At 40.6% G+C, this 26510-nt stretch overlaps 1 protein-coding gene across 4 annotated transcripts in view; it reads left to right on the top strand.

Moving 5' to 3' along the window:
- The first annotated feature begins 296 nt into the window (after positions 1-296).
- The window catches only part of IST1 (IST1, ESCRT-III associated factor), a 39163-nt gene continuing 12949 nt past the window's right edge, over positions 297-26510 (top strand). For 2 of the 4 annotated variants that reach the window (XM_027516100.1, XM_027516102.1), the window contains exons 1-4: positions 297-384; positions 24277-24379; positions 24784-24964; positions 26254-26341. In XM_027516100.1, coding sequence (XP_027371901.1) covers positions 24292-24379; positions 24784-24964; positions 26254-26341 — 357 coding nt within the window. In that variant the 5' untranslated portion in view covers positions 297-384; positions 24277-24291. Of the gene's footprint in view, positions 385-9554; positions 9631-24276; positions 24380-24731; positions 24965-26253; positions 26342-26510 lie in introns of those variants that run through there. The other 2 variants (XM_027516103.1, XM_027516101.1) reach the window with 2 other exon arrangements.

The following is a 26510-nucleotide window of genomic DNA, read 5'->3' on the forward strand; positions in this document are numbered from 1 at the left end:
CTGGGCGCGGACTCGGAAAACAAGCCTCAGCGGCCAGCCTCCCCGCGCCCAGGGAGTAACCTGCGAAACCCGGGCACGCCCCAGCAGGTGATTCTGTAGGCGTGACGAGTCTGCTCTCTCCTTCCGTGCCTCCGCTGCGGGAAGTAGTCCCCGGCTGCGCCGGCTCCGAAGGAATCTGGGCAGGGGAGCCCGGAGGCCCTCAGAGCATGAGTCCCAGGAGCGGCGGGCGTGCAGCCAATCCCTGGAAAGAGGGCGTGGCTAACTCGGTTCCGCGGATTCCTCCGCCTGTGCTCGCTGTGCTGAGGCAGAGGGAGCCGCCATTTTGGATGCTGAGTCTTGGTTCCTAAGTGCGTCTCTGCCGTTTTTACGTCCGGATTTGGCCAGGTGAGTGGGCTTTTTCAGGGTCGATCGTCTTTGTTTTCTTCCCCACGGTGCGCTCCGGGCTTCTAAGTCCCTAGCCAGGGATTTGGACGACTCTGACGTGGCAGGTGAGGAGAAACAGAATGATCCTGGGTCAGGCCGGAGGTCGGGCCGGAGGGGCTGCGGCGCGGAAGGCCGCCGAAGGCCGGGCTCGGGGGCGTGGCAGGGCCGCGAGCAGCTTGGAGACCGCTAGTCGTGGATATATGACACCGCCAAACTTTCTTGTCTTCCCTGTTTCGAGCCATCTCTACCCCGGGGTGAAGCTGCCGCGGCCTGGGCTTTGGCGCCCGACGCGGACAGGGCCGGGCTGGCGCTCTCGGCCACTCCCCTCACCCTATCTCTTCTGGCCCAGAGAGACTTCGATTCGGTTGTGTCCCTCGTACCCGAGGGAGTCCGCGTCCGAGCCGGGCAGCCTCTCCTGGGCGGCGCGGCCTCCAGGGAACGTACCTGGGGGCCCTGGGCGAAATTGCCCTTTTCTTTAGCGGAAGCAAAACGCGACCTTTGACCCCTTTCGCCGACCCCTTCTTGTCTGACGAGTGGTCTTTTGAGGAGCCTGTGGTCCTGTCCATGCGCCCCTCTTTCAGTTCTCATTGCTCCCCTTCCGCTGTGCTGCAGGTGAGAGGACTGGAAACTCGACGTGCATAAAGTTTTACAAGGATCGGGACCCAAGAGCGCCCGTTTAATAATTAGGTAATAGGAAATAGTCACTTTCACTGTAGTAGTAAAACTGAAATTAAGAGCTGGTCATAGTTTTTCTATTATGCTATAGTATTCATTATTTTTCTAAACTTTTTATTATGAAAATTTAAAGCCAAGGTAAAGACTAATGAATTCCCTTCTCACCCAGCTTCATCAACGATTATTTTCTTGCCAATTTTGTTTCGTTTATACCCCCATTATGTATTCGTTTAATAAAGTAATAGTTAATATATGTGTCGTCGTCGACCCACCAATCCCCGCCCCGCGCAAGTAGTAGCCTTTTTGACTCCTGTACTTAGGAGAAATTTCCACCGGAAATTTTGTTTTTACAGCTTTCTCAACACCCCATCTTCTGGGATAGGAGGACTTAGTAATATCCTTTTATTCGAAAATAAAAGATTGTTTTGAAACCTTAATGTTTATTATATTTTAAAGTCACCCAGTTTCCTAAGTCTTGTGTTACTGTTCTGTCCAGATTGTTTTCGTTCTTCCTATCTTCTTTTGCCTCTGGAATTTCAATGATTGGGAGCCCCAGAATCCCCAATTCTTTATAGTCTACTTAATTTAAGGTTTCATTCCTTTAAAATCATTTCCCTGGTAACTCAGCTGGTAAAGAATCCTCCTGCAATTCAGGAGACCCTACTTTGATTCCTGGGTCAGAAGATGCGCTGGAGAAGGGAATAGGCTAACCCACTAAGTTTTCTTGGGCTTCCCTGGTGGCTCAGCTGGTAAAGAATCCGCCTGTGATGTGGGAGACCTGGATTCGATCACTGGGTTGGGAAGATCCCTTGGAAAAGGGAAAGGCTACCCACACCAGTATTCTGGCCTGGATATTTCCATGACTGTATAGTCCGTGGGGTCGCAGAGAGTCGGACACAACCGAGCGACTTTTTACTTTTCCTTTAAAATCACAATTAAGTCCCAATTGACACAAAGTCTATCCTGATTTAAAAATAGAACTAGAAGAGAATATAAAGAAATAATTTAATATACAGAAAAAGTAGAATACACATGAATACTAACTTCAGCATTATTTTATATGGTAAATATAAAAAAGATTGGGAAATTATTAAAAATGGTTACTCAATGTATTAGGCAGCCATTAAGGTATAATACTGAAGACTAGCAGATATGATGTTAAGTGATAAAAGAATTCACTAGTGATTGGAGTCCATGATTACAACTTTGTAAAAGTATGCCTTAAGAGAAACTCTTTGTGAAAGTATGTCCAACGAATTTTTTGTATTGCTTTTTATATTTTATTGAGAAACAAGATAAAGGTACTGTCATAATGTCTTATGAATTTCAATACTTATAGCTCCTTCTGGAAAGATGGTCTCTGAATTCTGAAGTCTACTTTTCTTGTGAGTTATACATGATACTGCTGGTTTTGTGGTCTTTTATTAAATTTTCAATCTTGGTTAGTTTGGTCACTGATGATTTTAGTACAATTTGAAAATACAGGAAACGACATTTCTGTATGTGAAATGGTTTTAAGAATTGGGCTGTATTATTGTGGAAATGTCTTCTAGCTTGTTTGTACTTTTATGTCACTTATTCATATCTGCAATGCCTAAATCATACCTGAATCTGTTCATATCACTTATAAGAAAGAGGTATTCAGGATAAATAAAATAATACATTTCAAATACAGTTTTCCTATATACTAAAAAATGACTTTCTGTGTACTGTAGACTGTTGCCTCCCTTCCCAGATTGGTTCTTTTGGAGCTACAAGACTCTAAAGTTGGTTTCTTGGGACTTAATGGTTTATTTTGCTATTTTTTGGCTACTTTAAAGTTTTCAGGATTACTGTCTCTGGGCAGCTTCACTAATTTGGGACGCTCTTGTGAGCTGCAACAGTCTCTCCCTTCTCTGTCCAGGGGTAACACGAGGAATGGCCCAATCCATGGTTTTACACTTTCCCTTATTCAGAATGGAGAGTTTATCCAGTTTTAAAAGGCTCCTGAAGCTGGGTAATAAAAGAAGGACTAGATCAGTTTGTTCCAACTTTAAGGACTGGAGTAAAATGAAGGATTTGAAAGAGCCCAGAAGAGAACATGAGGTTGCTGACCAATGTGTGACATAATGGTGATGTAATTAAAATACTGAGAAGTAATTTCACAATCACTAGTTCATAATCCTTTTATAAGATTTATAGTTTCCTTTTTTAATTTTTGGCTGCGCTTGGTCTTCGTTGCAGTACATGGGCTTCTCGTGGTGGTGGCTTCTCTTGTGGAGTGCATGGGCTCAGTAGTTGTGGTGTATAGGCCTAGTTGCCTCAAGGCACGTGGAATCTTCCCAACCAGACCAGGGATTGGACCTGTATCCCCTGCATTGGCAGGTGGATTCTTAACCGCTGGACCACCAGGGAAGTCCCTGTAACGATTATGTTATAGATGTTTATGTGTCTTATAGTTGTTTTTGTGTCACTTACCCCATTAAACTGTGAACTCCATAAAACACTAGGGTATTACTTAAGTGTCTGTTGTCTCCATCTGCTTGGCACAGTACTTGATAGAAGATGTGCATGTGTGCATGCTCAGTTGTATCTGACTCTTTGGGACTCCATGGACTGTAGCCTGCCAGGCTCCTCCAGGCAAGAATACTGGAGTGAGTTGCCATTTACTACTCCCGGGGAACTTCTGGACTCTGGGATCAAACCTAAGTCTCCTGCATTGGCCGGCAGTTTCTTTACCATTGAACCGCCTGGGAGGCCCTGCTTGATAGCCACACTCAAAAATGTTTGATGAGTGGATGAATGGCAGTAAAAATCTTGAGGTACAAAATGAGTTTAGAATAAGCTCTGAATCAAATGACAGTTTTAAATTAGGTATTGGGCAGTATTAGTATGTGGTAATATATATGTGTACTCACATATACATGGTATTTATATATGTTTTTTCCTGTATATAATTATTTGTATATGTATAAAATAGTGACTTGACCAGAATAGTTTATTTACTTTTAGGTTATTCCTAAAATTAGTATTCTGAATCATTCAGGATACAAAGTTGATGGTAGCTTTGGAAACACAAGTTCAAATCCTGAATTGGAAGAATTCCGTGGCGGTTCAGGGGTTAGGATTTGGTGGTTTTACTGCCGGGACATGAGTTGGCTCCCTGGTTGAGGAATTAAGATACTGCAAGCTTCGAGGCAGGGCCAAAAGAAAAAAAAATCCTGAAATGATAATTAAATTGACCTTTTTTATTAGATAAGCTTTGAGTCTAATTTTTTTTTTACATATATTGGTAATTATTTTGGACATGTCCTAAATAAAAATAATAGTTAATACCTTGTGGTTTAGTGTCATTGTTCTTAATGATTAGTTTTTGTAGGAGTCTAATTTCTGAAAGTTGAAAATCCTCAGAACTCAAGTTGACAAAGTATTTTGGCAAATTATTTTCCTTTCCTTAAATCTAAAACAAAACTAGACTCTGTAAGTTTGTGGAACTCAAAAAAAGACTCATTTTTAGTTAAATTTCCTATTAGCATAATAAACGAGTGACAGCTTTGTACTAAGTATTGTACGAGACAGTGTGGGAATAACAGTGGAACCTTAGAAATAGTGTGTGCTTTGAGAAGAGTCAGACATGGCATACTAAAGGCAGCAGCTAGCTTGAGAAGAGCTAAACTGATTACAGCTGAAATCCTCCAGTGAGGTTGAAACAGTTAAAGCAAGGGAAAACAGATGCAAATATATATTTAACTTTTACTTTTAATCCAAAAGATATAAAATATGTAATAATAGAGTATAACCTTTAAAAATTGTGAGCCACTGTATTGTATACTGTAACTTATATTGTACATCAAGTATTCTTCTTCTTTTTTTTTTTTTTTTCCTAAATTAGCAATTGTGGCACTTTAGCTTAGCTGCACTGAGGCATGTGGAATCTTCCCAGACCAGGGATTGAACCTGTGTCTCCTGCATTGGCAGGCAGATTATTAACCACTGGACTACCAGGGAAGTCCTAGTCTTCAGTTTTTAAAAAGTTCATTTATCAGCTAATCTTTATTTTAAAATTGTTTATTTTTGGCTGCGCTGGGTCTTCATTGCTGTGCACTGGCTTTCTCTAGTTGAAACGAGCAGGGGCTACTCTGGTTGCAGTGTGCTGGCGTCTCATGACAGTGGCTTCTCTTATAGCAGAGCATAGGCTCTAGGGCCTTCGGGCTTCAGTATTTGTGGCACGGTGGGCTTAGTTGCCCCACAGCTTGTGGGATCTTTCTGCACCAGGGATTGAACCCATGTCCCCTGCATTGGCAGGTAGATTCTGAACTAGTGGGCCACCAGCTATTAGCTAATAACTTATCAGCTAATCTTTAGATGATTAGACCTTTTCTTTTAGTATGAGTCTGTTGACTGGAGTTTCACTTATTTTTTTGCCACCTTCCAGGGCTTGCAGGATCTTAGTACCCCCACCAGGAATTGACTCTGGCTCTAGTCAGTGAAAAGTGTGGAGTCCTAGCCATTGGACCTCCAGGAAATGCCCTAAAATCCACAAATTTTCATTTAATCCTCATACTAGCTTTTTGAGGTATGTTGTTGTTTTTGGACACTCAGTCTAGTGTCCTCCTCTTTTGTGACTCCTTGGACTGTAGCCCGCCAGGCTCCTCCAGGCAAGAATACTGGAGTGGGTTGCCATTTCCTTCTCCAGGAGATCTTCCTGACCCAGGGATCTTGCTTGGCAGGTGGATTCTTTACCACCTGAGCCATCTGGGAAGCCCTTGAGGTGTGAGGGTTCATGTAAATATTGGTGCTAAGTTTCCTTAAGTGTTTGATAGAATTTCCTTAAGTGTTTAATAGAGAAGCCACTTGGACCTGGATTTTCTTTTGGAATGGTTCTTAATGTTAGATTCAATTTTTGTCATGTGTAAGGGGCAGTTATATTTTGTATTTCTTTTGAGTCGGTTTGAAAAAAAATACTTATTTTACTTTTTGGTTGCACTGGGTCTTCATTGCTGCACTTGGGCTTTCTCTAGTTGTGATGAGTGGGGGCTACTTTTAGTTGTGCTGCATGTACTTCTCATTGTGGTGGCTTCTCTTGTTTTGAAGGACAGGTTGTAGGCTCTTGGGCTTTGGTAGCTGCAGCATGAGGCCTCAGTAGTTGTCACTCAAGGGCCCTAGAGTGCTCAGGCTTCAGTGGTTGTGGTGCACTGGCTTAGTTGCTCCGTGGCATGTGAAATCTTCCAGACCAGGGATCAAACTCATGTCCCCGGCATTGGTAGGCAGATTCCTAGTCACTGTACCAGCAAGGGTGGGGGGGTGGGGGGGTGGGGGGTGGGCAGGAAGTAGAAAAGAATAACTTTATTGCTCTGTCAGCCAAAGAGAGACACCAGGCTTCTGCCTTGAAAAACTGCCCCTCGGACCTTCCTTCTTTTCTAATGTGAGCATTTAAAATTGTGAAATTTCCCCAAGCACTGCTTTAGCTTCACACACACATTTTGATGTTATATTTTAATTTTCACTTTCTTGCAGTTTAAACTTTAAAAAATAATTTCCACTTGAAACTTCCTCTTTGACATGTATATTTAGAAGTATAGTGTTTAATTTACAAGTGTTTGGAGGTTTTCTGTTATCTTTCTTGTTACTGATTTTAGGTTAATTTCCGTTGCAGTTAAAGAATATACCTTGTGTGACTTCAGTTCTGTTTAATTTGTTAGAGCTTGTTTTGTAACCCAGGATGTGGTCTGTGTTCATAAGTGTTCCCTGTGCATTGCTGTGTTGAATGGAGTGTTCTGTAAATGTCAGTGAGATATAGTTGGTTATTATTGGTGTTCAGTTCTGTACTCTTGCTGGTATTCTGTCTGCTAATTTAAGAAATTTCAAAGGGAAATATGTTAAGTGTCCAACTTCAACATATTTGTTGAAGTGTTAAGGATTTGTTTCTTTGTCCTGTCCTGTCTTTTGTTGTTTCTTGTATTTTGAGGCTTTATTGTGCATTCACTATTAGGTTGTTACATTTTATTTTTGAATTCACCCTTCTGTGATTATATAATATCCCTTTGTATCCCCGTTTTTCTTGCTAAAGTCTACTTTGTCTAACAGTATAGCCCCTTCAGCTTTTTTAAAAGTTGAAGTATTATTGATATATAACCTTATATTAGTTTCAGGTGTACAACACAATGATTTGATATTTGTATGTATTGCAAAATGATTACCGCATTGTTTTTGTTGTTCAGTCTCTAAGTTGAGTCCAACTCTTTGCGACACCAGGCTTCCTTGTCCTCCATCTCCTGGAGTTTGCTCAAATTCATGTCCATTGAGTCAGTGATGCCATCAGTAAGTCTATGTATGTCACCATACATAGTTACAGTTTTTTCTTCTTTTGATGAGGACTTTTAAGATTCATTCTCTTGGGATTTCCCTGGCAATCCAGTGGTTAAGACTCTGCATTTCTATTGCAGGGGGTGCAGGTTCAATCTCTGGTCAGGGAACTTAAGATATCACATCCCACATGCCCGGCAGCAGGGCCAAAAAAATGAAAAAAAGAAAAAAAAATTTTTTTTCTTAATAGCTTTGTAATTTGTTGTTGTTGCTCAGTTTTCTCTGACTGTGACCCCTTGGACTGCAGCATGCCAGGCTTCCCTGTCCTTCACCATCTCCCAGAGCTTGCTCAGACTCACTCATGTTCACTGAGTCGGTGATGCCATCCAACCGTCTCGTCCTCTGTCTTCCCCTTCTCCTCCTGCCCTCAATCTTTCTCAGGATCTTTTCCAGTGAGTTAGCTCTTTGCATCAGGTGGCCAAAATATTGGAGCTTCAGCATCAGTCCTTCCAATGAATATTCAGGGTTGATTTCCTTTAGGATTGACTGGTTTGATCTCCTTGCTGTCCAAGGGACCCTCAAGAGTCATCTCCAACCCCACAGTTCAAAATATGTAATACAGTATTAATCATAGTCACCATACCACATTGTACATAACATCCCATGACTCATTTACAGTATTTTATAACTGGAAGTTTGTAATGAAGTGGGTGGAGGGGGTTGAAAGGTAACAACTTTCAGCTTTCTTTTGACTACTGTTTGCATGATATACTTTTTTTCATCCTTTTAACCTTCCTACATTATCGATGTGAGTATAATCTTGGCAGTATATAGTTTGATCATTTTTTGAACCATCTGGTAAGCCTAGTTAACATCTGTCACCATACATAGTAACAATTCTGACAATCTGTTCTTTAAATTGTCATGTTTAGATCATTTCTACTTATGTAATTTTAGCATATTTGAATTTAGGCCTGCCACTTTATTATTTGTTTTATGGTTTTCATTTCTCTTTCTGCTTGCATGCCTTATCTTGGGTTATTTGAACAGTTTAGTCATCAAGTTTAAAATTTGTCCAGCTTTTTAGTCTTTTTTTGATATAGTATGTTTTACTAGTCAATCTAGGAATTATAGTGGACATACTTAACTTTTCACAATCTACTTAGTATTTTATCACTTCTTGTGGAATATATTAATAGAAATATCATGTAGGTCCCTTTACCTTGCTCCCTACCCCTTTATATCATTATATTGTGGTTATCTTATGTATTATGTTTACATGTGTTGAAAAAAACCCATCAGTGTTATTAGTTTTGCTTTTAACTGTCAAATACATTTTAAGAGACTGAAGAGAACAGTCTTCTATTGTATTTACCCAGATATTTGCCATTTCTGTAATGTAAGATATAAATATTTGCCATTTCTTCCTTTATTTTAGTGTTCCAGGTTTTCTTATTAATGTTCCCTCATCTGAGAGTGACTTGTGTGTGTGCTGAGTAGTATCCGACTCTTTGCGACCTAATGGACTGTAGCCTACCAGGCTCCTTTGTCCATGGGAGTTTCCCAGCAAGAATACTGGAGTGGGTTGCCATTTCCTCCTCCAGTGGGTATTTCTGACTCAGGGATGGAAGTTGCATCTCCTGTGTCTCCTGCATTGGGAGGTAGATTCTTTACCACTGAACTACCTGGGAAAACCAGAGAATGACTCATTTCCCCTGTATTTCTGAAGGGTATTTTCACTGGGTATAGAATTCTGGGTTGACAGTTCTTTTCTGGTCATACTTCCTTTTGGCCTCTGTGGTTTCTGATGGGAAGTCTTATTATTTGAATAGGTGATCTATAGGTAATATGTTTTTCTTTGGCTGCTTTCAGTATTTTAAAATTTGTCTTTAGTTTTCAGCAGTTTGATTAAGATGATTCTGAGCATACATTTCTTTGGGATTATTCACTTCAGAGCTCTCTGAGTTTTTCAGTCTGTAGATTTATTTATTTTGCTAAATTTGGACAGTTTTCACCCAATATTTTTCCAAAAGTTTTTGGGTACCAAACTGTTTCTCCCATCCTTCTGATATTCTGATGATGCAATATTAGACCCTTTGCTATTTCTACAGATATCTGAGACTTTGATCACTTTTTTCAGTGTTTTTTTTTAAATCTCTTTTTCAGATTGAATACTTAGTATTAATCTATGTTCAAGTGCATTGGCACTTTCCATTGTCATTTCCTTTCTGCTGTCCAGCCCATAGGGTGAGTTTTTAACATTTTTTAAAAACAGATTTTTTTTATTTTTGATTGTGCTGGGTCTTTAATGCTGTGTTGGCTTTTCCCTAATTGAGGCAAGCTGGGGCTACGCTCTTGTTGCTATGTGCAAACTTCTCATTGAGGTGGCTTCTTTTGTTGTGGAGCACAGGCTCTAGAGCATGCAGGCTTCAGTAGTCGCAGTTCCCCAGCTCTAAAGCACAGGCTCAGTAGTTGTGGTGCACAGGTTTAGTCGCTCTGTGGTATATGGGATCTTCCCAGGTCAGGGATCAAACCCATGTCTCCTGCATTGACAAGCAGATTCTTTACCACTGAGCCACCAGGGAAGCCCCTCTTTTGATTATTGTATTTTTCAGTTTTAAAGTTTGTTTCCTCAGGAATTCCCTGGTGATCCAGTGGTTCTGACTCTGTGCTTTCACTGCCAGGATCTGGGTTTAGGGGCTGGGTTTGATCTCTGTTTGAGGAACGAAGATCTTGCAAGGTGCACAGAGGGCCAAAAAAAACTGTTTCCTCTTGATGTTTTTTGTTTCTTTACTGAGATTTTCTAGTCATTCAAGAGTATTTGCCCTTACTTGTTGCAGTGTTTTCTAAATTTATTTTTTATTGAAGTGTGGTTGAATTGTTGAAATATTTTTACAGTAGCTGCTTTAAAGCCTTTGTCAGTTAATTCCAGCAACTGTATAATCTCAGCATTGATGTATGTTGATTGTTTTTTCTGTGAGTTGACTTTACTGATTTGGTGTATTTCACTCAGTCTGTCCCCACCAGGGATCCTCTTTCTGGCTTCTCAAGACAGGACTAGAGAGTTGAGCTTGTCTTGCTGTTCATACTTTGCTGTGTCAGTGCTCACTTCTGGTTTCAGCCTTGCATCTAGGAAATACCAGAGGGAAAAACTAATAACTCACTGCCACTTTATTGGTGTATCAAATTTGGTCTCTGCTGCTGCTGCTAAGTCGCCCCAGTTGTGTCCAACTCTGTGCGACCCCACGGACAGCAGCCCACCAGGGTTACCCCCGTCCCTGGGATTCTCCAGGCAAGAACACCAGAGTGGGTTGCCATTTCCTTTAGCTTCTATTATTTACTTTTCAGAATCCTCAAAAAGCTGCTCCATATATGCTTTTCAGGATTTGTAGCTTCATTCAGTGAAAGGAATTGAACCTAGAACCCTCCCTGTTCTTTGCTTTTTTTTCTTCTGCTTTTAAAGACTATTCGTGTTGCTATTGGAGAGGGAAATGGCAGCCCACTCCAGTGTTCTTGCCTGGAGAATCCCAGGGACAGGGGAGCCTGGTGGGCTGCTGTCTTTGGGGTTGCACAGATCGGACACGACTGAACGACTTACTTTCATCTTTCACTTTCATACATTGGAGTAGGAAATGGCAACCCACTCCAGTGATCTTGCCTGGAGAACCCCAGGGACAGGGGAGTCTGGTGGGCTGCCGCTGTGTGGTCACACAGAGTTGGACACAACTGAAGTGACTTAGCAGCAGCAGCAGTTGCTATAAGTGTATATAGCTAGTTCATTAATTCTGTTGGCTGGATAGTATTCTGTCACGTTTGTTACATTTTATCTTTCTTTTTGTAATGGAGACTTGGCATTCGTCCACCTCCTTACTACCACAGAATCCATATACCTGTGTCTTCTTGGCTTCTGTACAAATTTCCTTGGGGGTATATGTCCAGGAATAGAATTGCAGGATCCTAAGGTATATGTGTACATTTACTCTTAAGACATACATATTATTAAATACTAATAGGCTAATACAGTTAGAATGTTGATAGATGAATAGAATATTATTTAACCTTAAATGGAAGAAAGTTCTTTGATGTGCTACAACATGGGCTATTGGAGTATGTTAATATTAGTACTCACACACATATATATATGTTTGTTTATCCATTCATGTTTCATTGGACAGATTGTTTCCACTTTTTAGCTATAATAAATAATGCTGCTATGAACATGGGTGTACAAACTGTTTCTTTCAAGAAATAAGATGTTCAAGAGCTGTCTTGAGGATTAATCTTCATTATTTATGCTTTTTTGCCTGTTTCAGTACAATAGAATATTTAGTGTCCTACAGAACCTTAGGGTTGAAAGGGACTTTAGAGATTATATTGTAATAACTTAAATTACGTTCCTGTGTTATTGTAGAAACACCATTTAGCTTAAGTTTTCTAGCTTGGTTATCAAGTCTTAATACAGTGTGAACCAGAGGTTGCTTTGTTAGATCTAGTTTCTGGCTTCTTTGGTCTTGTGTAAAAATCAAGTCTTTGGCTGGGTATCTTCTGTTTTCTCCTCCAAAGCCACATACTTTTTTCTCTCCTCTGATCTATATCCCTGGAGGCTTATTCATGTGTACTGTGTGTGTGGGCCCCTTTGCTTCCTGGCTTCCAGTTAAGGAATAGATGGATCTGCAGGAGGAATGAGGTGCGAATTGTCTGCACTGTGCACCAGTGTAATTCTTTGCTGGTGGCCCTTTCTGGATAGCTACCTTCCCCAGGTTCCACTTCTTCATCTTGCCCATTCAGGCCTAGATGTATTTATGGTTCTGGGGCAATGCATTATCCTTTGTTCTTTTCTTTAAATGTTACCCACATCTTTATAAGTAGTATCTTTATTGAATTCTCCTCACTTTAACCAGGTGTGGATACTGTGTGTTTCTAGTTGGTACCCTGATTGTTAGACTCCTTTAAAGGGGCCTTATGATTTTACTTTTGTAAATCTGAAAGATGTTATTCCTGAATCATCAGATTAGTAATTTAGGTTTATTTTTATCTACTTTCTGTAGTAGGTTTACAGTAGGGTTTTGAGGGGAGAGAAAGTCTCTCCTCACATTCCCAGCCAAAAGACTCACTGTGAAATATAGACACCTCTTCAGGATTTTCAACTTCCTTTGCAATGTTGGATTTATATTTGTAGCATAAAACATTCAGTTCCTCTTTCAGGGAATTTTAGCACCTAAGTCTCTGATCATGTGATTGATTGGGTTCCTTTTGTTCCCATGCTTTTTGAGCATGGTCCCAAACTAGCATTTGTAGATGTTGACCCATCTTTGACAAATATGTGAAATAGAGGTGTCTTTATACCCTCCAGAGTTTCTTCATGTTACTAAAACTACACTTTATTACCTGTCTCTTGGTGTTGTGTCTTTCAGTGTCTAGCCACTTTAGTTACCTATTCTGATGATGTTTACTGAGGAGTTAACATTTTACTTTTCTAAGGAGGCAAATGAATTTATATTACTTGCTTTTTGATAGAAATTCCAAATTACATCTGAGGTAGATTTGGTTTTAGTGTTAGTGCAAATTCCTTAGATTTGAAGAGTTTACATATAGGTGTTGACTAAAAAATATGCACAACTTGAGAGTTGCTAGTTAAGTTTTATTTGGAGCAAAATGATGACTGCAGTCCAGGAGATAGCACCTCAGTTCTGAGAGACTGTTCTAAGGAGGCAGGAGGGGAAATGAGGCTATGAACAAGTTTGTATCACTCAACTGAATTCATTCCTTTCACATGCACCTCATCTACCCAGGGCTAAATTGTTTCCTTGTTCACCTGAAGGAGTGGCAGATGGCTGCTTTTTTGCATCAACCGCCCCCCCCCCCCCCAGCAGTCACCCTGGGGGGGGGGTGGCAGCATCTGTTGGATGGCAGTTTCTGGAGCCCTCATTCGCATTTGGAGGCCAGAAATCGCTGATGGCTGTGACATTTCTTATTTATTGATAGGGCAGGAAGTATTTTCATTTCCTATCTCCTCCCCATGGCAATAGTTCTCTGTATTCTTGCCACCTCTTCTTAATCTCTTCAGCTTCTGTTAGGTCCATACCATTTCTGTCCTTTATTGTGTCCATCTTTGCATGAAACTATACAAAAAACTATACAAAAAAGATCTTCACTACCCAGATAATCACGACGGTGTGATCACTAACCTAGAGCCAGACATCCTGGAATGTGAAGTTAAGTGGGCTTTAGAAAGCATCACTACAAAGCTAGTGGACATGATGGAATTCCAGTTGAGCTATTTCAGATCCTAAAAGATGAGGCTGTGAAAGTGCTGCACTCGATATGCCAGCAAATTTGGAAAACTCAGCAGTGGCCACAGGACTGGAAAAGGTCAGTTTTCATTCCAATCCCAGAGAAAGGCAATGCCAAAGAATGCTCAAACTACTGCACAGTTGCACTCATCTCACACGCTAGTAAAGTAATGCTCAAAATTCTCCAAGCCAGGCTTCAACAGTATGTGAACCATGAACTTCCAGATGTTCAAGCTGTATTTAGAAAAGGCAGAGGAATCAGAGATCAAATTGTCAGCATCCACTGGATCATGGAAAAAGCAAGAGAGTTCCAGAAAAACATCTACTTTTGCTTTATTGACTGTGCCAAAGCCTTTGACTGTGTGGACCACAACCAACTGTGGAAAATTCTGAAAGAGAGGAGAATACTAGACCACCTGAACTGCCTCTTGAGAAATCTGTATGCAGGTCAGGAAGCAACAGTTAGAACTGGACACGAAACAACAGACTGGTTCCAAATCGGGAAAGGCTGATACACGTCAAGGCTGTGTATTGTCACCGTGCTTATTTAACTTATATGCAGAGTACATCATGAGAAACACTGGGCTGGAGGAAGCACAAGCTGGAATCAAGATTGCCGGGAGAAATATCAATAACTTCAGATGTGCCAATGATACCACCCTTATGGCAGAAAGCGAGGCAGAACTAAAGAGACTGTTGATGAAAGTGAAAGAGGAGAGTGAAAAAGTTGGCTTAAAGCTCAACATTCAGAAAACTAAGATCATGGCATCTGGTCCCATCACTTCATTGCAAATAGATGGGGAAACAATGGAAACAGTGACAGACTTTATTTTCTTGGGCTCCAAAGTCACTGCAGATGGTGACTGCAGCCATGAAATTAAAAGATGCCTACTCCTTGGAAGAAAAGCTATGACCAACTAGACAGCATATTAAAAAGCAGAGACATTACTTTGCCGACAAAGGTCCATCTAGTCAAAGCTATGGTTTTTCCAGTAGTCATGTACAGATGTGAAAGCTGGACCATAAAAAAAACTGAGTGCTGAAGAATTGATAGTTTTGAACTATGGTGTTGGAGAATACTCTTGAGAGTCCCTTGGACGCAAGGAGATCAAACCAGTCAATCCTGGTTTGGAAATCAGTCCTGAATATTCATTGGAAGGACTGATGCTGAAGCTGAAACTCCAATACTTTGGCTACCTGATGTGAAGAGCTGACTCATTGGAAAAGATCCTGTTGCTGGGAATGATTGAAGGTGGGAGGAGAAGGGGATGACAGAAGATGAGATGGTTGGATGGCATCACCGACTCAATGGACATGAGTTTGAGTAAACTTCGGGAGTTGGTGATGGACAGGGAGGCCTGGCATGTTGCAGTCCATGGAGTTGGCAGAGTCGGACATGACTAAGCGACTCAACTGAATTGAACCCCATGGTGATAAATTTGACCATATTTGGGAGACATTTCATGACCTTTTTTTTTTTTTCGTCCCATGGTGCTGGGAGGCTCATCCCAGGTCAGGGAAAACATCTTCGTTGATATGTCACTCCAGGTGTTAATTTCCTAATCAATGGACTTAGGCCCATTTATAAATAAAAAAAGAGTCTCTGTATATAGGATCCAGGAGTTATTTCCCTTGTTGCCTCTTCCCATACCTAGAATCACACTATTGCAATTATTCTGTGTTATAAATGTGATCTATTTCTTCAAGATGTTCCATTATCATTAATTTGGATGAAGGCCTGATTGTGCATCATATAGTACAGAAGACTGCAATCTTATAAACACGTTACAAGTAATAACAGTTAATAACGTGATTAAAGTTTCAGATAGGGATTTAAGCCATGAGCTTTCAGAACCAAATCATCTTCCTAAAACAGCACCCATTAGAGGATTCATCTGGTATATAAACAACATTCAGTTTGAATTATAGCACAGGTGCCCCTTGAGATGCTGTAAGGATAGTAAGGGCCATATGATTTTGTAAGACAGCTTTTCTTATCACAGAGACCTCAATTTCGTGGGCTAATAGCCTGGTTGCATTAATCATTTAATGCCCTTTGAGTGAATTTTGGTAAGGCTTCAATGTGAGAAATAACATTCTCCACTCCTACGGAAGGTGGAAAAATAGCTGCTAAGTGATCATACCAGTGAAATAGAGATCTCTTGGTCCATCAAGTTCGTATTGATGGTAAATTTGCTGGAGTCATATCTAAGTTTGTACATAAGTGGCCTTGAACCAGGGGAATCCTAAAGTATACCTTCCTAGCCAGTCTGGTGGAAGCCAGGGTCATAGATTGGACCCACAAAGCCATTTAGTTCTGTTAGGTGCCAACCAGTGTATTTCTGGTCTTCTAACCCAATCTGTTCCATATCAATCTCTGTCTTTTACGAGAAATGGTATATTGGCAGTTTTCATAAGACAGCCTAATTTTCTAGTGCTATTAGGTTGATTATCTTTGGTATGATTAATTGTTCTCAGCATAAGGGTAGCCTTTAGGATAAACGACCATAGCCTGGTATTAGCCAGATAAACCCATCCCATAACTGAGGAAGCATCTTTCTTAATAGTCTAGAGTTTACTTTTTCTCTTTTTTTGACTAGGATTTAGCCTGTTGTTCTTATTGAGCTTGAGTAACCTTAAGGGAAAATTCATATTTATGGCCAGGGTCAGAATAAATATGTTTATTTGGCCAAATGAGTTGGTCTTATCTAATGATTATCAGTAGTAGCCCAGACAGAGCTATAATTCCTTTCTTCTAAAATAAACTTTTTAAGAGTTAGCCAGTCAGAGCCTTGGAGGGGAGAAACCCACCAAGGTAAACTGGATATAGGTAATTGACCACAACCCAACAGTATGATTGATTTATAAAATTTGCATAAGATCATGCCCATGATACAGAGACATTTGGTTCATGTGTAAGAGTCCAAAAACCAGGAAGAAAATGTAATGAAAAATTGTATGAATCAGATCCAGATCTTGGATCAGCTGTCTACTTCTTATGTCGTCATCTTCACTGAAGAATTGATGCTTTCGAACTATGGTGTTGGAGAAGACTTGAGAGTCCCTTGGACAGCAGGGCGAGCAAATCAGTCAGTCCTAAAGGCAGTCAACCCTGAATATTTATTGGAAGGACTGATGCTGCAGCTCTAATAGTTTGGCCACCTGATGCAAAGAGCCAGCTTATTAGAAGAGACCCTGATGCTGGGAAAGGTTGAAGGCAGGAGGAGAAGGGGATAACAGAGGAAGAGGTGGTTGGATGGCGTCACTAACTCAATGGACATGAGTTTGAGAAAGCTCCTGGAGATGGTGAAGGACAGGGAAGCCTGGTGTGCTGCAGTCCATGGGGTTGCAAACAGTCAGACACGACTGAGTAACTGAACAACAATGGCCTGGGGCATATCTTGTGGTTTTGTTTATGGTTTTATAATTAAACAAGCCTGCTTCATTGAACACTGTTCCAATAGCTTTTTTTAACTTACAGTGGCCTCCCAAAGGTTCTTAAGTTTCCTTCTCTATTTATAGTCCCCTACTGGGACTTCTACAACTACTTGTGTAACTATCTTCTATCCCTATCACAATTGTTTATTTAGATTTTGAATTCAGATGCACTTAGATTCTATTCTGAACTCTTAACCACTTAGTTGCTGGCTGATCTTGGGCAAGTCCCTGGTAGAGTAAATGACAGCCCTAGTTACTTTTTTTCTGCCTGTCTTTCTGCTTCCCATCTATCTCTGGTTATGAATGCCTTCAGAACAAGGATACCGTATTGATCTAGGCAGCACCTGACATCTTCTAAGTTTTGAATTGATGTTTTCAGTTTAGGATTATGAGGCAGGTGGCATAAACTGTAATTAATGTCATACTTCAACTGTACTGAACTTGTGTTTCTCATAAAACTTCTTGTTCTCTCTGGTACCTGGATTTTAGATGCATCACTCCCTCTGCCCGAGACAGTCACACCGTGTTTTTACTTTATGAATTTTGTTTGTCCTTCAGGACTTGGCTTAGGCTTTTCCTTCTCCGTAGAAAGAATTCTTTAACATCCCTGAGTAGGTTACATGTCTTTTCTGTAGAGTGGGTTTCTTAATCGTGACACTTGACATTTTGGGCTAGATTTTTTTTTTTTTGTCTGGGGCAGAGGCATGGTCCTGTTCACTGTAGGATGTTAGCATCTCTAGATGCCTACTGTATATGCTAATAGCATCTTCTCCAATCATAACAACCCAAAAGTCTTCATTCATAGCCAAATGACTGTAGGCAAAATCATTTTCAGTTGACAACTCCTGTAGAGGTAAAGTTCTTAGCAAATAGTATTGTAGTTGCCAGATTTTCTTAGCTGTTTTTTCCGGTAGAATGTAAGGTTCTCTGATCACAAGGATTTTTTTGTTTGTTTGTTTTAATCTCCAGCATCTAGCCATTGTCTGTCATAATCAGTAATATTTGTTAAATGGATTGAACATAATTTAGTATAATGGATCCCAGATATTTACCATTGTAAACTAGAGCTTGAATTCAGTGAAGGATGAAGGATTCTGAAGGGCAGTTTCACAAAAGGAAGATAGTGGGTATTGGTTTATATACAGGCGGACATACCATTCCTAATGTTCGTCCTTACATTGGGCATCTTTTTTGATTTGTCCTTTGGTTACTTTGTTAGACCTAGCTTTTTCCCCCCATCTTTAAAGATGTATATTTATTGAAGTATAGTTGTTTCAGGTACACAGTGTTTCAGGTACACAGCAAGGTGATTTGGTTACACAAATACACATATATTATATTTGAAATTGTTTTTCATAATAGGATTTTATAAGATATTGAGTATAGTTCCCTATGCTGTACAGTAAACCTTTGTTGCTTTTTGCATAGCATAACTTTTAAAATTAAAAATCTAGCATTCTATTCCTGCTAACTCAAACAGGTAGAATCAGAACATCGTAATTTTTAGTTAGGCAAAAATTCATAAGTATTCTATCTAATATATATATTATACATATGTATATGTATACAAAAGCTTTTCTATTCATCTCTGTTCTTTAGTGCTTGTAGGTCTTTGGTGAACCTTTCTTATCAAGCTTCACTTGATAAAGGCTTGAGAAAGAACATCAAAAAAAAGATGGAGAAATTGGAGAACATAAACTAAATGAAATGGAAGCACTGAATATGAAGTAGAAAAAGTGAAACAAACTCAATAAAAGATAATCATATACCAGTTGTTTTAAAACATAACTGCTCATTAGAAACATATCTGGAGCTCTGAAGAAAAAAAGCAATACCTGAGCATTTGTATTTTTCAAAAATTTCAAGATAATTTTGATACGTGTCTGGATTTTAAAAAGTGATTATAGATTTTTCTGTTAGATCCTAGTTTTGGTGATATATTATTTTTCTGTTAACCAATCTTGATAAAATAGTATTAAGTGAGTAATAGTTACATAATCACAATAGTAAAAGATGTTTATCAGTTTTCACAATCAATAGCCAGACAAAAAATAAAAGATAATTACAATTGCAAGCCATAATGGGAACATGATTAACTTTAACAATATAAAATCAGATCAGATCAGTCACTCAGTCGTGTCTGACTCTTTGCGACCCCATGAATCGCAGCACACCAGGCCTCCCTGTCCATCACCAACTCCCAGAATTCACTGAGACTCAGTCCATCGAGTCAGTGATGCCATCCAGCCATCTCATCCTCTGTCGTCCCCTTTTACTCCTGCCCCCAATCCCTCCTAGCATCAGAGTCTTTTCCAATGAGTCAACTCTTCTCATGAGGTGGCCAAAGTACTGGAGTTTCAGCTTTAGTATCATTCCTTCCAAAGAAATCCCAGGGCTGATCTCCTTCAGGATGGACTGGTTGGATCTCCTTGCAGTCCAAGGGACTCTCAAGAGTCTTCTCCAACACCACAGTTCAAAAGCATCAATTTTTCAGCGCTCAGCCTTCTTCACAGTCCAACTCTCACATCCATACATGACCACAGGAAAAACCATAGCCTTGACTAGACAAACCTTTGTTTGTCTTAACAATATAAAATAATTACATACAATTTTGGGGGGGGATCAGGCAGAGTGATGTGTGTGGTAAGTGAAGTGCATACATGCACATGTTTTCATTCACCCAGTCAGCCTCTGTCTTTTGGTTGGTGCATTTAATCTATTTACATTTAAGGTGATTATCTACATTTAAAGTGATTATCAATATACATGGTCTTATTTCTTAATTGTTTTGGGTTTATTTTCTGTAGGTCTTTTCCTTCTCTTGTGTTTCCTGCCTAGAGAAGTTCCTTTAACATATGTTGTAAAGCTAGTGGTGCTGGATTCTCTTAACTTTTGCTGTCTGGAAAGCTTTTGAATTCTCCATCAAATACGGAGAGTCTTGCTGGGTAGAGTATTCTTGGTTGTAGCTTTTTTCCCTTTCATCACTTTAAATATATCATCTAATTCCCTCTGGTTTGTAGAGTTTGTTGAGAAATCAACTTGATAGCCTGAAGGGAATTCCCTTGTATGTTATTTGTCATTTTTCCCTTGTTGCTTTTAATATTTTATCTCTGTCTTTAATTTTTGTCAGTTTGAATACTGTGTGTCTTGGTGTGTTTGTTAGGTTTATCCTTCCTGGGACTCTCTGTGTTTCTTGGACTTGACTATTTCCTTTCCAATGTTCAGGAAGTTTTCAGCTGTTATCTCTCCTAATATTTTCTCAGGTCCTTTCTCCCTCTTGTGTCCTTCTGGGACCTGTTTAACGCGAATGCTGGTGTGTTTAACGTTGTCCCAGAGGCCTCTTAGGCTGTCTTCATTTCTTTTCATTCTTTTTTCTGTATTGTTCTATGGCAGTGATTTCCATCATTCTGTCCTCCAGGTCATTTATCCGTTCTTCCGACTCAGTTATTCTGCTGTTGATTCCTTCTAGTGTATTATTCATCTGTTTGTTCTTTAGTTCTTGTACATCTTTGGTAAATATTTCTTACATCTTCTCAATCTTTGCCTTTATTCTTTTCCCAAGATCCTGGATCATCTTCACTGTCATTATTCTGAATTCTTTTTCTGGAAGGTTTGCCTATCTCCACTTCATTTCGTGGTTTTTCTGGGATTTTATCTTGTCCCTTCATCTGGGATATACCTTTCTGCTTTTTCATCGTGATTAACATTCTGTAATATAGTTTTTGTTTTAGCCACTGTGAAAGTGAAAGTGAAGTCACTCAGTCGTGTCCGACTCTTTGTGACCTGTGGACTGTAGACCACCAAACTCCTCCGTCCATGGGATTCTCCAGGCAAGGATACTGGAGTGGGTTGCCATTTCCTTCTCCAGGGGATCTTCCCGACCCAGGGATCGAACCCAGGTCTCCCATATTGCAGGCAGATGCTTTAACCTCTGCGCCACCAGGGAAGCCCTTAAATACAAGAATACAGTCTCTCCTGTAGAGACACAGAACTTCAGATCCAAGTACTAACATCAAAGATTTCAAAGGGAGGAAAGGAAGCCAGGTTGAAAGAAGAAGGGGGAGGAGGCAGGAGAGGGGATACTGTGCTTATTCTATCTGCCCTCTGATTGATGAGGCTTCAAGAGGGCGGGACTGGCTATGGGAAAAGTAGGTCTTGCCCAATAAAGCTTTAATCCAATTATCTGCTGATGGGTAGGGTTCCTTCCCTCCTTTGTAGTTGTTTGGCCTGCAGGTCAGTGGGTTCTGTCATTGTTCAGTTGTTGTTGTCCAACTCTTTGCGACTTCCTGGACTGCAGCACGCCAGGCTTCCCTGTCCTTTACCATCTCCCAGAGCTTGTTCAAACTCATGTGCATTGAGTCGGTGATGCCATCCAACCATCTTGTCCTCTGTCATCCCCTTCTGCCTTTAATCTTTCCCAGCATCAGCGTCCAAAGAGGAGGCTCTTTGCATCAGGTGACCAAAGTATTGGAACTTCAGTTTCAGCATCAGTCCTTCCAATGAATATTCAGGAGTGATTTCCTTTAGGATTGACTGGTTTGAAGTTCTTGCTGTCCAAAGGACTCTCAAGAGTCTTCTTCAACTCTTCAGTTCCAGAGCATCAGTTCTTCGACACTCAGTTTTCTTTATAGTCCAACTGTAGCTTTGACTAGACAGATCTTTGTCGGCAGAGTAATGTCTGTGCTTTTTAATAGGCTGTCTAGATTTGTCATAGCTTTTCTTCCAAGGAGCAAGTGTCTTTTAATTTCATGGCTTCAGTCACTGTCTACAGTGATTTTGGAGCCCAAGAAAAGAGAGAAATAGTCTGTCACTGTTTCCATTGTTTCCACATCTTTTTGCCATGAAGTGATGGGACCAGATGCCACGATCTTTGTTTTTTGAATGTTGAGTTTTAAGCCGGCTTTTTCACTCTCCTCTTTGACCTTCATCAGGAGGTTCTTTAATTCCTCTTTGCTTTCTGCCATAAGGGTGGTGTCATCTGCGTCTCTGAGGTTATTGATGTTTCTTCCGGCATTTCGCGTGATGTACTCTGCATATGAGTTAAATAAGCCTAGTGACAATATACAGCCTTGATGTATTCCTTTCCCAGTTTGGAACCATTCCATTGTTCCATGTCTGATTCTAACAGTAACTTCTTGACCTGGATACAGGTTTCTTAGGAGGCAGGTAAGCTGGTCTATTATTCCTATCTCTTTAGCTATGAAAGGGTTTACACCAAGGGGGACCTCCCCGTGCCCCTATCCCTGTGGTCAGCCCCTGCTGACCCACATCTCCACAGGAGGCCCTCCTCCACTAGCAGTTAGTTTTGGTTCAGTCTCCTGTGTGGTCACTGCCCCTCTCCTCTGGGTCTTGCTGTGTGCAAAATTCTGTTTGTGTCCTCCAAGACTGGAGTCTCTGTTTCCCCCAGTCCTTTGGAAGTCCTATAATCAAATCGCACTGGCCCTCAATGCCAGATTCCCTGGGAATTCTCCAGGCTGGGAAGCATGATGTGGGGCTCAGAACTTCTTTGGTGTTATTGTTCTGCAGTCTGTGGGTCACCCACCTGGTGGCTATGGGATTTTATTTTATTTTGATTGCACCCCTCCTACGGTGTTAGACCTAACATTTGTTTGGATGTTGGGATTGACTGATGGCTCAGTGGGTAAAGAACCTGCCTGCCAATGCAGCAGACACAGGAGATTCGGGTTTGATTCCTAAGTCAGGAAGATGCTCTAGTGTAGGGCTTGGCAACCGACTCCAGTATTCTTGTCTAGAGAATCCCATGGACTGAATAGTCTGGTGGGGTACAGTCCAAAGGGTCACAGAGTTGGTCTGGACCGAGTGACTAACACTTTTGCTCTTCACTTTTTGTTTGGATGTTACGTTTTGAAGTTCATGTGTCCCTAATTAATAGAAGAAATAGTGCTGATAGAGAATGCATAGTGGTCAATGCACAGTGTTATACCCTAAAGTCTTATGGGTGATACAGGAGTGGTTTTATTGACTGTAAATCATCTGTTCAGCAAAAGTCTTGGTAAATAATAGCCTTCTGTTGTCGAATTTATTTTATTTTGGTTTTTGTTCTTAATTTTAACTGAAGTATAGTTGATTTACAGTGTCAGTTTCTGCTGTACAGCAATGTGATTCTTGTACATATACTTTCTTTTTTTAAAATTCTTTTCCATTATGGTTTATCATAGGATACTGAATTTAGTTCTTTGTGCTGCACAATAGGATCCTATTGTTTATCCTTGTTGTTGAATTTTATATTAATACATAGTTTTTTTTTTGTTTTTTTTTTTAGCTTTTTACCCCTTTGTATATTTCTTCGTGAGTCGATATTAATGATATTTCTGTGATCTTTGGCTGTAGCTTTTTCTAAAGGTTAAGACTTAGGAGGATTTGAGGACTTAAGGTGGTAATATTTTTGAATTTGGATATAAATTTGATAATCTCTTCTTATCACTACCTTTGTGTTTTATGGGAGAGTAGGAGGCCTTCCTGGAGAAGGCAGTGGCACCCCGCTCCAGTACTTGCCTGGAAAATCCCATGGGCAGAGGAGCCTGGTAGGCTGCAGTCCATGGGGTCGCTAGGAGTCGGACACGACTGAGCGAGTTCACTTTCACTTTTCACTTTCATGCATTGATTGGAGAAGGAAATGGCAACCCACTCCAGTGTTCTTGCCTGAAGAATCCCAGGGACAGGGAAGCCTGGTGGGCTGCTGTCTCTGGGGTTGCAGAGTTGGACACGACTGAAGCGACTTAGCAGCAGCAGGAGGCCTTCCTGCTTGTTTTTTTATCACCTTACTCCTATGCCAGTACATAGATTAGATACTCATTTCATCCATCACCAAGTTCTTTCATCTCTGTGTTCAAAACATCTCAGTGCAATCACTTCTACCATTACTGCTGACTATCCCATCCTAAGCTGCTTTCATCTTTTGTTTGGACTGCTCTAATAGCCTTGTCCTTGGTCCTCTTAACTTCCATTATTATCCTCCCCCAATCAGTTCTCCACACAACAGCCAAATGACCTTTAAAAAATGTGAGTCACATGATGTTATTTATCTGAATTTAAAAATTACTCTGGTTTATAATGTGAAATAATTCACTATCTTACTGGTCTTAATTCCTGAACTAATTTTGACTTGAAAGTAATCACCATGCTTCTTATCTTTTCCCAGGAGGAACAACACAGCATGCTGGGCTCTGGATTTAAAGCTGAGCGTTTACGAGTCAATTTGAGATTAGTCATAAACCGTCTTAAACTGTTGGAGAAAAAAAAAAGTGAGTAGTGCATGCTTGCCTTACATTTTTTTTTCTAGAATACATCGTTGAGTCCTAGCACCCTATTATTGGCTCTTTCAGGCTAGCAGTCTGAAGTCTTAGGGATCCCATATCCTCTAAGTTTTGGGTACATTTCTGCTGTCTTTTGTGACTAGTTAGACTGAGTCACTTTGTAACAGGGAAAGGGACATACTCTTTCTATGGAATAGATAAATGACTACACAAACACTATTCTATTCTATTCTATAAATTCTAGAATAGATGAGATGAGACTAAGTTTGCTAAGGAAGAGTGAGCTAGGATATAGTAGAAACACCGACTTTTTTCTTTTGGGGTGGATGTCTGCCTGCAGGCCAGGGCCCATGTACTACTGCTGTGTGACTGGAATGGGATTTGTGCTTTAGCGGAATTGGCCCAGAAAGCAAGGAAAGAGATTGCTGACTATCTGGCTGCTGGGAAAGATGAAAGAGCTCGAATCCGAGTGGAGCACATTATTCGAGAAGACTACCTTGTGGAGGCCATGGAGATCCTGGAACTGTACTGTGACCTGCTGCTGGCTCGATTTGGCCTCATCCAGTCTATGAGGTAAGCTGTTTTGTCCATTTTTTTCCTTCATCAAGGTGTAGTTGATTTCGGAAGAAAATTCACGTATTTAGTGTGTGCAAGTATACAATTTGATGAGTTTGGGCATAGGCATATATATATACCTGTACACGTCATCTTAAGTTAAAAAAGCAGTTGTCATCTCCAAAAATTTCCTTGTATCCCTTTTTTTTGATAACATAAGATCTGCCTTAAACTGTTTAAAAAAAATTTTTTTTTTTTTTTTAAATTTATTTTTAGCAGCTTTGGGTCTTTGTTGCTGTGCATGGGCTTTGTCTAGTTGTGGCATGCGGGGCTGCCCTCTAGTTGCGGTGCTCCGGTTTCTCTTTGTGGGGGCTTCTCGAGCATGGCCTCGAGAGCTCGTGTGCTTAGTAGTTGTGGCACACGGGCTTGGTTGCTCCGTGGCTTGTGAAATATTCCAGGACCAGAGATCAAACCTGTATCCCCTGCATTGGCAGGTAGATTCTCAACCACTGGACCACCAGGGAAGTCAGTTCTTAAACATTTTTAAGCACTCAGTACAGTACTATTTAACTGTAGGCACAGTGTTATTCAGTAGACCTCTAGATCTTTTTCATTTTGTAGAACTATAATGAAGTAAGGTATTTTGATTTGAAGATTAAATCAAATCACCTCTGGAATTTGAGAAAGGAGTGTTACTGGCCTCTTCCTGTGTGTGGGGAGCTAGCACTCAGGGACTACCACTTCATGTACCCAATGATGTTTTTCCTCCTGCTCACTTGAAGGCCTGATCTCAGTGTAGACAACTATTGAAAATGTGGAATCTGAAATCAAGAGGCCTGAATTTGAGCCTTGGCTCAACCATTTGCTGACTTTGTGACCATGTGCTGGTTTCTTGGTTTGAGATTTTCCCCCAAAATTGGATGACAGAAATGTCTATAAGCCTAGAGTTATTGTGAGGATCCAGTGAGATTTGTGGTTCATACGGTAAAGATTCTGCCTACAATGCAGGAGACCCGGGTTTAATCCCTGGGTTGGGAAGATCTGGAGAAGGCAATGGCAACCCACTCCAGTATTCTTGCCTGGAAAATCCCATGGATGGAGAAGCCTGGTAGGCTACGATCCATGGGGTCGCAATGAGTCGGACACAACTGAGCAACTTCACTTTCACTTTTCACTTTCAGTGAGATTTGTGAGATCGCCTTAGAGGAGGTTATCAAGTATGTGATACAGATGGGGTTTTGTTTGTTTGAAAGAATATTAAATTTTACTGATTTCCCCCTCCCCCCCCCCCCCCCCACCTTAATTAGGGAGTTAGATTCTGGTCTGGCTGAATCTGTGTCTACATTGATTTGGGCTGCTCCTCGACTCCAGTCAGAAGTGGCAGAGCTGAAAATTGTGAGTACAACCAGTTTCAGTGATGCAGTAGTTTTTCCTGTTGTTACGTTGGTTTATATATGTCACTTCTGCTTACTTGGCCAGGTTATTTTGTACCCTTCTCATGCTGCCTTTGAAAAAGGCTTTGTGAAATGGTTCATAGAATGGAACTGTTCATAGAGTAGCACAG

The sequence above is a fragment of the Bos indicus x Bos taurus genome, chromosome 18 (genome assembly GCF_003369695.1).
Source record: "Bos indicus x Bos taurus breed Angus x Brahman F1 hybrid chromosome 18, Bos_hybrid_MaternalHap_v2.0, whole genome shotgun sequence".
Classification (NCBI taxonomy): Eukaryota; Metazoa; Chordata; class Mammalia; order Artiodactyla; family Bovidae; genus Bos; species Bos indicus x Bos taurus.